At 39.5% G+C, this 10,563-nt stretch overlaps 2 protein-coding genes across 2 annotated transcripts; one reads left to right on the top strand and one right to left on the bottom strand.

The window, feature by feature from the left end:
- Nucleotides 1-523: 523 nt before the first annotated feature.
- Nucleotides 524-3,316, bottom strand: LOC134742004 (small ribosomal subunit protein mS22). The gene is made up of 7 exons (XM_063674923.1): nucleotides 3,125-3,316; nucleotides 2,822-3,051; nucleotides 2,591-2,715; nucleotides 2,242-2,299; nucleotides 1,689-1,897; nucleotides 865-1,045; nucleotides 524-772 (listed from the first exon to the last, which is right to left on the bottom strand). Exons 1-7 carry the CDS (start codon nucleotides 3,240-3,242, stop codon nucleotides 557-559), a joined length of 1,137 nt encoding a protein of 378 aa, XP_063530993.1. The 5' UTR covers nucleotides 3,243-3,316; the 3' UTR covers nucleotides 524-556.
- Nucleotides 3,317-3,720: 404 nt separating this feature from the next.
- On the top strand, nucleotides 3,721-9,776 carry LOC134741983 (zinc finger CCHC domain-containing protein 8 homolog). Its single transcript, XM_063674889.1, has 7 exons — nucleotides 3,721-4,542; nucleotides 4,974-5,143; nucleotides 5,536-5,734; nucleotides 6,105-6,236; nucleotides 6,534-6,711; nucleotides 7,775-8,058; nucleotides 8,534-9,776. Exons 1-7 carry the CDS (start codon nucleotides 3,835-3,837, stop codon nucleotides 9,077-9,079), a joined length of 2,217 nt encoding a protein of 738 aa, XP_063530959.1. The 5' UTR covers nucleotides 3,721-3,834; the 3' UTR covers nucleotides 9,080-9,776.
- Nucleotides 9,777-10,563: the final 787 nt, after the last annotated feature.

Raw genomic sequence — 10,563 nt, 5'->3', positions numbered from 1 at the left:
AAAAGTGACCAGCTTTCAGCTGTAAATAATAGTTCCTAATCTCTCTGGTGGCGCTAGTTAGGCTCTGGGACATAAGTATAACATGAACCATATAAGGCAACAAATAACCCGACCAAATTACGTAGGTTGTTTTTGGTAGTATTTCGGTGTATGGTCGCGCCGCCTAATTACTGTTTTTTGATGGACACTTTTCATACATAGAGATTTGGCTCCTTTATATAGTCTCCATGATGTATAAGTCACTCTAAGGTTTACTAAACGGGCTACTACTGGTCAAAGAATATCTGCTGGTGCTTAATTTATTTTTTATATTTCTGGCATTTGGAGTTTTTTTTTTCGTTCAACGCATGACTCTCTCTCGTAGGGTTACGATGACGACCGCCAAAGACCTCAACTTATGCGCGCGGTTACAGCTAAAATGTCAACATACGTTCATTCAGACAAGGTATACGATGACGCGCTGTACATGATGTGCGTGGCGTTCAAAGTGTTAACTTAAAAAGGTTGATAAAAACCAAAACCATTTCTTAACTATACATTTATTACGCATTTACATTCAGGCACTCCCGTGTGCTACTTTAATTCCGCGACTCAGCTCGACCAGTTGCTGGTAGTGCTCCCTGAATCCCTGCAGCGCCAGCTCTTGCTGGCTCTTCATTGAGGAGTTGGTGGTGATGTACTTCTGGACACAATCGACGCAATTGCTGTCAAGTCGGATGTCTTGTTCTGTGAGGCGATCCGGCTTTGTTAGTTGGATGGGGGTAGGCAGGATCTGAAATAGAGAGGCGTGTTTTTTACCCCTTGACCGCCAAAGACGTCCAGCCCAATATCAATGGCGTTTAAAGGGTATTAGTTTGTACAAACCTGTCGCACAAGTTCAGTAGCCAGATGTCCCTCAGCGACATCCCCATGTACGGCCTGTCTCGTGGCGATCAGAAGCGCGGCCTCCCGCACCGCGCCTGTCTGCAGCAGCTCCAGCATGAGGCTGTCTATGCTTTGATGCCAGGTCAGGTAGAATACTAGTGGCCCGAAGTGGCGGGTAGACCTGTAACAATCGTACGGGTTAATCCCAGCTGTTAGCACTGGTAACTACAATGATTTTTTTTTCCTTAATTGTTTCCAGTTGGGAATAGAATACCTTATCCCCCATACAAAACACTTGATATTTCAGTGTAAGAATCTTTTATCATGGTATCCATCAAGAGACTGTATTTTATGAAACATAATAGGTAAGAGAAAGACAAAGAGTTTCATTGTCTTTGTAATAAAATTAATCCCTAAGTTAAGTGTAATTATTTATGAATATATTGAAAAACAAAACATAATAAAAACTTAACTACATAATACCTATATATTATCTACAATGAATGTTTTACCTAAGTAAGAGACTTGACTATATATCTCTTAACATATAGGCCTCCTCTAGATCATTCTACTGTATTCTGTCATGGACTGCATGAGACCATGCGCTTGGCGAGGAACAGAACCCTATGGAGGAACCTGGTCTTCAGCAGAAGGACATGATGTCACGATCCTCAGTATTGAGGGACCGACTGAAGAAGAAGTCTGTCATGGGCCTCTTTCCTCCATTTTGGGCCCTCCATTTGTTTAAGGTAATCTTCCTATTTTGATAGAAGTGTTCTCTGGTGCTGTTTGTTCGGAGCGATTATTTTATAAAATTAACTCACCTCAATAAGTCATATCTGCTCTTAGCATCAACATGCTGGTAGGTAAGACTGGTGACCCGTTGATAAGATGGTTCGTCTGGCTCATACTGAATGCAAGCTCGGTCCAGGACGAATTCATACTGCTCTCTGTCCAGGGCGCTGTTGAATTGCTCCTCATCCGTGAACATGAGGGGCTCCTTTATTGAGCGACCATTAATGGGGAAATATATCTGAAAGGTTTAATAAATAATAGCATCATAGTACATCTAGAACCTAAATATTGTTGATATTAGATAAAAGATGTAATTGTTAAGTAACATGTAAAAGGACATTGTATAGATTTTTTTTACATGTATAACCTAGTTTATTTACTATGGAATTAAAAGCTAGCTAACTACCATTGCTGCTGAACCTTTACCGAAAACTGCATAAAAATCGGCAAATGGTTACATAAAATAATTTGTTCAATTGGTACATCAAGAGAACAGTCATAACATAGCTCAGATCAGACAGAAAAAATAAAACATTTTATGAATGTTGCAATAAGATATTTTAAAATAGTACTGCTTAATACCTGGTTTAGCCTCTTTCTGATGTCATGGTCACAACTTTGAAGAGTGCCATCAGGTAATCTGAAAGCAATGGCATATTAACACTTTCGCAACCGGGCAAAATTTTGAACAATACCCCAGAAACCGGTCGTCTATAGCTGCATATAAAACAACCCGCTGGGTGGGTTGTGGCATCTGAGCATAGTTCACGAGTGCCTACCGGGCGGGTTCTCGGTAGTCAGTGTTAATATTAGCTAGTTAATCAAGCAGAGGCATTCATCCAAATAAATAGAGAAACATGAAAACTAGGTTTGTCTTAAATATTGAAATTGATTCTGTTGGTCATTCTTAACTAAAACCTTATACACTCACCTCTCTACAATAATTCTGTGTTCATTTGCAACACCAAAACTGATATCTGTGAAGATGTATTTGGATGTGTCATAGCCAATCAAAGCAGGGTCCTCCGACAGGACATCTTGAATGTGTTGTTGGATCTGGAAATATTTTATAATGATTATGTCAACTCTAAGATAAGGAAAAATTTGGAATATTCATGAAATACTCTTACTTTAGTGTAACATAAAAAAAATGTTTGGGAACCTTAACAACGGGAGGCATCTGTAGAAGTTGATCGGCTCTCTCATTTGCTTTGGCGACCTCTTGCTCTAACTCCTCGGATGTTAAGAATTTATATTTGGGAGTAGGAAGCACAGGTAATGCACTGCTGGTTCTTTTGCGGAAAACCCTCGCCAAATCCGGCCTCGTTAACCTTTTCAGCAAAACTTGAATGTCAGGGGAAAAAAACTTCAGCGCAGGATCTTTATCACCATCTAAAAGACGGAAATAATATTAGATATTGCAGTTTATACGTCTTTAACGTAGTTGTTGGTTAACATCTATTACCGTATAAAGATGGCACGAAACTTAATTTTCTTGTATAAATGAGGAACTGAATGTCGCTGTGCTTTAATATTACATTTTTAACGCTAGATTGTGCAAATTTCTTAAATAATATAGACATTTTAATAACAAACAATCCGCAAGACCCCAATCCTAACCTAACTTTTGTATATTTTTATAATTTTAGATATAATTTGATTAATTTGACGTTTCTGTTTAGGGATGTACTACGGAGAAAAGAACCGGTAAAAGTTTCTCCTGTGACAATTTGTTTGCAACATTTTTGATTAGTTGTCTGCATGGAGACTATATAAAGGAGCCAAATCTCTATGTACGAAAAGTGTCCATCAAAAAACAGTAATTAGGCGGCGCCACCATACACCGAAATACTACCAAAAACAACCTACGTAATTTGGTCGGGTTATTTGTTGTTGTTGCCTTATATATATGGTTCATGTTATACTCATGTCCCAGAGCCCAACTAGCGCCACCGGAGAGATTAGGAACTATTATTTAAAGCTGAAAGCGGTCACTTTGCAACAATTCTGCCATAAGAGATTGGCATCCTTTCTATACCATCCATAGTTGTCTGACTTGTCTGTCTTATCTGTCAAATTTCTTACGCGCTTCGTTGTATTTATAGGGAATTTCTTGTATATTTTCTTCTTTAAAATTGGTTTGTATCAATGGTTGGATGACCTATCTTCACGACAATGTCCAAAAGGAAGGCTGGAGTTAACGATATGATTTATGAATTGGATAATGATGACATCGAATTAAGTAGCGAAGATGAAGGTAAACATCCTAAAATTAACCGCCTCGAGCCTAAAATCGGCCCACAGACCTCAAGCGACGATGTTATTATTGAAGAAACTTCTGTAGAATGTATAGATATCGATTGCTCTACGGAAACTATTGAGATTAAATCATCGCCTACTAAAGCACAGAATGGAGGGAAAAGTCCGAATGTTATTCAACTTGAAGACGACGACGAGCAACTGGTGGTCGAGGAGGACGATATCATTCAGAAACAGAAGAGTAACACTTCTGGGTCATCAATATTTAATGAAGATATAGTTGTTGATTCTCCAGCATCTAATACAGACCTGGGTGTAGCGGGTTGTGAGAATCGGACGCCTTTGTTCACAGTGCGCTTTAAAGATAAGAAGACAGCTAAAGCTTATAAGGAGGAAGTAAAAGCCTTTATGTTGAAACTTATTAAACTGCATGACACTGAATCTTTGGAGGGCTCGGAAACAGAAACTGACTTGGAACTTGATATTTGGCCTGAAGACTTACAGGATATTGACAGTGCTCCTCAAATAGAGTTGCAAGTGGAGACAGAAGAGCAAGACAACTTTTTCTTTGTCGATACTGACCCATCTACTCAGGAACCTGGTGAAATACCAAGATACAAACAGGTGAAAATCTTTATTTTTTAAAATTTTTGTTAATTTTAACTCATTAGGTGTAAGTTAGGGTTATGTCTATTGGGATAGTTTAAAAATGAGATAATCTCAAAAACCATATTATTCTGCTAAACATGAAGCTCTTTATGAATTAAGCCACACTTACCGAGATAAAGCCTCAGATATTGGTTTATTCTCTAATCTAATCCAGTGTTTTTCAACCTTTTTTATGACACAACTTTCGCTTATGTATTTCTTTACTGCTGGTAATAGCTTCTCAACCCCGTAGACGGTTGCAACCCACAGTTTTCCAAACACTTCGCTAATCATTAACACTTGATTTAATACCTTTTTATTTCGATTTCGTTCTAAGCTCCAGTAATTTGAATTAGTTTATTTTTTTTTCGTAATTGATATTAAAAAACCCCTGCTTGGCGTTTCAGGCAGGTACTCTCATTTGCAACGTACCAGCAAAAGAGCCCACTCCCCCACCTGTGCTGCGTCGAGGCCCGACTTGCTTTAACTGTGATGGCGCACATCCGTTAAGAGACTGCACAGTACCAAGAGACAATGCTAGGATTGCAGAGAAAAGAAAAAATATGGTTAAAGTTGGGTAAGTTATATACATAGTATGGTTAAAGTTAAGTTAGTACTTTTACTTGGAGCCAGATGGGAAATATTAAGTAGATGAACATCTTCCACTTCTCTTTATCCTCTTGTCCGGGGTCTGCTTTTCAGGAATAAAATCTCAAGAATTGATTCAGACTTGTTCTGAGGGTCTGTGCCAACAAGGCTTTGAGTCACTTGTACTCTGTGTGCAATAAACGTTAAGCCTTATTGAGATGTCTACTATTAATAAGAGATGAAACATTAAAAACACATTTTCATTATAATTAAAGGTAATAACAAAAAAAAAAAAAACAGAAAATACCTATGAATTTGTAAAGACCTGCAAATCAAAGCAATTGGAAGAACTCTTTCCTTCAAAAATTACAAACATTTCAGCCGCTACCATGTAGAAGACGAACAGAAGTACGGACACCTGATCCCCGGCCGCATCTCTGGCAACCTGCGCCACGCGCTCGGCTTAAAACGAAACGAGATCCCCCTCTACATATACCGGATGAGGCTGCTCGGATACCCGCCTGGCTGGCTTGAGGAGGCGCGGATATCACACTCTGGGATCACCATGTTTGACTCCACGGTAATTCAACAACACTTGTCTCTTATAATAGTATTTTACATTGGCGCCCAACAATACAGGCTCGAGTACGGAAATTTATGAACCCAAGGAGGTCAGAGAACGCAAGTATATTATTTTGCGTAAGTAAAGCTGAGCGGTCTAAAATCGGCTTAAAAATTCATATGACGAACTGTTTTAAAATTTTCATGGAGATCAGAATTCCGATTATGGTTTCCGTTATTTATGATGAGACCTACTTTACGAGGAAATACTTTGTAAAAAACTTTGGCTAGCAACTTTGCTTTTCTTTACACAGTCATTTACTACTTACCAAGCCCTTTGGTTGTATAATTATAATCGCTTATGTAACTTATCTTAACTCAATTTTCAGGGAAGCGCAATAAGGGACCCAGAAGAGGAAGAAGGCGAGGTCTGCGAGCCGGGCTCCAAGGACAAGTTCGACATCAAGAAGATACTCGACTTTCCTGGCTTCAATGTGCCTGCCAGTTCGCGTTATAGAGAGGTTGGGCAAAATTCCAGCAAGTCTAACGAAAACTAAACTTCCAAACATGTGTATTAGAATGACCAAACTAATAAAGTAGTTAGTAGTGGATCAATCAGCCTCACATTTTTGTCGCAGCATATGAGTTATTCTGAACGTAACTGTGACGAATGAGGTCCCTTTTATGCTAAATGGACACTTGATTCTTCTGTGACGAAAGTGCAAAGTACCACATAGCTGCCACTAAAATCCCCACTATCCTGATAGTCACTTTTTTCTGTTCCACTTCACTTCTAAAAACATGCTGTTTCATTTCAGGAATCCCACTTATACGGCTTGCCGCCGATATCGGAGCAAGACAGCAAGATAGCCATGCTTCAGATGTTGGCGCCCAACGCCATGAAGGCGTATAAGAGAAAAAAGCTGACATTCTTCCCGTCGGCCGACAAGGCTAAAGCCGACGGACAGGCTGAGATGGAGTTAGATAGTGGCGATGGTAAGAATAGATGAAATTTGTTACACTTTAGGATATAAAGGGGTAGGGTATTCACATACGGATGTGAGACATGGGCACTCAACAAAGAGCACCGAGACAGGCTTAAGTACTGCCAGAGGTCAATGGAAAGAAGTATGACGGGAACACGCAGACTAGACAAAGTGAGAAATGAAGACCTGAGACAAAAAACAAAAGTGACCGACATACTCACTAAAATAGATCAGCAGAAGTGGAGATGGACTGGCCACATGTTAAGAGACAGGCGGGAAAAATGGAGCAAAATAGTAATGGATTGGTATCCAAGGTTGTACATGGGGCCAGAGGAGACCTCGAACAAGATGGGAGGATGAACTCAAACTCACAGCGGGCCCGAACTGGAGAAGAGTGGCCCACGACAGACCTCAATGGAAAGAGCTAGAGGAGGCCTTTGCCAAGCGGCACACTGAGCTACGGGACATACTCTAGCTCAGAATAAAAGGGCTAGATAGATAGATAGGGTGTTCACAAGGGTCGGCAACGCTTAAGTGGCTCCTCTGATGTTGCTTATGTCCATTGGCGACGGTGACCGCTTTCCATCAGGCGGCACGTCTGCTCGATTGCTGACTATCACATATCAGCCTTAGATATGATTGTGTACAACTACACTTTCTAAAAACTTGTAGAAACCAAATATAGTGATTCAAAAAAAGAGTGTACAGGTTTTTAAAAGGTCGGCAACGGTGACTGCTTACCATCAGGGCCGTATTATGCTTGTTTGCCACATGTGGTATAAGAAAAAAAAACTTTTAATCCCTAGTTTGTTTTAATTGCTAGTCGACCCTCGCGGGACGTCCTAATAAATGTTGTAGTAGGAACTGCTTAACCTAATAAAAATAACCTACCTCATTTTACCGTGAACTTTTAGTCGTAATTTGATTAGGATCCTGACTACATGTTTCAGGCATTTTTGCATTTTTATTAAGAACAATTTTATGCTGTAAAGTATACAACAAGACCGAGGTTTGAACTTCCGATTTTAGTAAAAGTAGTAGTGAAAAAACCACTGAAATCTTTGGCTTCACAGAAGTCGCCGAGTTTCCTTCAGTGCCACCGCTGCCCGACGACGCGCCACCCCCACCTCCACCACCCCCCGAATGTCCCCCACCACCTCCAGACTCCCCGCCCCCACTCCCCAAATCTCCCCCTAAATCCTCCCCACCCCCTACCCCGCCCAAGTCCCCCGAGCAGCCTGAGATAGAGACCGACAACTTGAATGAGATGGACGATATCGAAATTGTGGCGGTGACCGAGGTGAGGGATATACCGATGCCTATGGATGCGTCTCATATCACTATTGAAGATGATTTGGTGAGTTGAACAATATGCACGTTATGTTTTTTCTCAGGGAAGTGGCTTGATCATACTTGTATAGAATAACATATAAATAGTTTCAATATGTGCGTGAGCTCAGAAGCTTTCAGTTGTGAAAAGATGAGTAATGCACACAAAGCAGAATAAATCGCGAAAATCGTGAAATGTTAAATGTAATTGCACGAAATTATTTATAAATTTATTTAAATTCAATAGAAATGAATAGTGCATATACTCACTCGACTATACCAACTTTCCTGAAGCACACGTGTTTTTCAATGCTCTCATACAATTTACGTAAATTGCCGTGCAGTCTCAAATTCTTTTCAAAACTTATTTTTCATAATGCATAAAGTTTATCAAGATTCCTTACGAATTACGATGCCATATGTTATGTGCTATTCTTTCTTCACTATTTTCCAAAATAATTTTTAGCTTGACAATTTCTAACAGCATTCAATATATATTACAGGAAAAGTCTGAACTAAGCAGCGGCCACATTAGTCCCAGCCTAGATGACTTAGAAGAAAAGAAACGACTCTTGCTCAACGCTTTAGAAACAGACGTCATTCCGAACTCCCCTACCATTGTCATAGACACAGAACCAAGCAAAATATCAAGCGATATGGACACTGTTAGTGAAAACGAAACCGAAATTGACTCTAAAGAAACTGATGATAAGGATCAAGTGCCTAATGCAATACCTTTAAGATTGGAAATTGATACTAACGCTGATGCTTCACCCTCAAGTATAGAAAGTCCAAGTAGAAATCCATTATCAACCGAAGCAAGAACACCCACATCAGACAACAAAGGCGTCAAAACTACCTCCTATGGAACACCAGTCTTAAACATTGCTTCCCACTATGTGAAATTACCAAGTGACTCGAATTTTTCTAAAGACATTTGTGACATTATCAATTTTGAGAATCTTCCCAACTCAACGGGGAAGTATAAGAAGATATGTAATCTGTTGAAGAAGGTGAAGAGTGAAGTGGACAGGATACATGACTCGTGAAGTGATCACTGACTTTATTGTAATACTGGATCGATCGCTAATTCTCCTGTTTGATTTATCTGTTTGTACAATTAGCTTGCGAGTCAGGAACAAATTTCCATGACCAATAAGCACTTTGATCCTGCTAACGATATAAACTATCATCTGACAAAGTTTTAATTGGGATGCGATGACATTCTTTTACGTGTTTGGGTGGCTCCGTTTCTCAACCCACCAACGGAGCGGCAGCTGACGTTGACGAGGGTTCATTACACATAGCCCTTAACCACTCTACGAATTATCGCCCGAGATGCGATGACCGACGAAATATACGCCTGGCCCGCGGTCTAAAATACTTGTCAGATTTTTTACAGAAATAACTAAATTGTGAAGACTACCATCAGCCGGGCTAGCACAATGATTGGCGCGAGAGTATCTCGCCGCGACATAGACAACCCTTCCCCCTTTAATTCATACAGTTAGTAAAAGACGGGTAGTCTATCTCGCGGCGAGATACTGTCGCGTCAATCATGTGCTCGGCGCATCGTAGTACCCAGTACTTTTACTTAAGGTGTGCTCCCAGTACTGGTTTTGTATACAATAATTCCCGAAAATTCAGTCCTGCTTTTACTGTTTACTATAATTGGTCAAGCAAATCTTGTCAGTAGAAAAAGGCGCGAAATTCAAATTTTCTATGGGACGATACTCCTTCGCGCCTACATTTGCTTGCTAGATATGACTTAATCCTATAGGTGTTTTAAAAATTAATATAAATAAAGGATGTAATGGGCGATACTATCCAGTGTTTATATATATTAGATAGCAATCAGCGGTTAGGACGAATTGTGTTCATAAAATAGTACATGGATAGGTTATTAATGTTATTATAACAAAAGCAGATTTAATTCAAATTGCAGTCAACAAAACACACCTAACACCTGTAAATAGTTCGTAATGAGGCACGACAAACGACAATGCGAAATAAAATAAATTAAAATGGTATGCCATGACAATAAATTCACGATTTTCACTAAGATCACCTGAGCGTGTCACCCAGAAAATTGATCATTGGGGCAGTGGATATCTGTCTATTAAGCCAACATCGTAATGCGTAAAATGTAGGTTTTCGGATGGATGAAAAAAGTATACAAACGAGCTCGAATTTGTTCGTTTAACTGACCCTCCGGTCATATTCTGAGGTAAAAGAGGTAAAAATATGGTTTCTCAAAATTTGTTGACTGTACAGTTAGGACTATGAATAAGAATAAGAGGTATTTTTTTACTTAATAGCATTAGTTCATAAAAGCCATTTGGAATGTTTTGAGCTTCCAAATCTAAAATATATTCTATGTTAACCATTGTATGTATTAGGTACATGTGTTAAAGAAATAACCGACGCCTGTAATTTTTTTTTCTCAAACTTGCAATGAAATGTTGACATAACTTAACTCCAGTGGGTTATTCCCACTAGTTACCACCAAGTTCTTACCAGTGGTAACTACTGA

Source organism: Cydia strobilella, chromosome 6, assembly GCF_947568885.1.
Source record: "Cydia strobilella chromosome 6, ilCydStro3.1, whole genome shotgun sequence".
NCBI lineage: Eukaryota > Metazoa > Arthropoda > Insecta > Lepidoptera > Tortricidae > Cydia > Cydia strobilella.
Note: the sequence above shows the minus strand (reverse complement) of the source record. Positions and strands in the feature narration are given on the sequence as shown.

Excerpts from the sequence above, each read along its gene's own strand:
- LOC134742004 (XM_063674923.1), bottom strand. The coding sequence starts at position 3,242 with ATGTCTATATTATTTAAGAAATTTGCACAATCTAGCGTTAAAAATGTA. Across the intron at positions 3,052-3,124 it reads TTTCGTGCCATCTTTATACG|ATGGTGATAAAGATCCTGCG; the intron begins GTAATAGATGTT and ends TCCGTCTTTTAG. Across the intron at positions 1,898-2,241 it reads TCAGAAAGAGGCTAAACCAG|ATATATTTCCCCATTAATGG; the intron begins GTATTAAGCAGT and ends TAAACCTTTCAG.
- LOC134741983 (XM_063674889.1), top strand. The coding sequence starts at position 3,835 with ATGTCCAAAAGGAAGGCTGGAGTTAACGATATGATTTATGAATTGGAT. Across the intron at positions 5,144-5,535 it reads AAAAATATGGTTAAAGTTGG|CCGCTACCATGTAGAAGACG; the intron begins GTAAGTTATATA and ends CAAACATTTCAG. Across the intron at positions 6,712-7,774 it reads GGAGTTAGATAGTGGCGATG|AAGTCGCCGAGTTTCCTTCA; the intron begins GTAAGAATAGAT and ends TTGGCTTCACAG.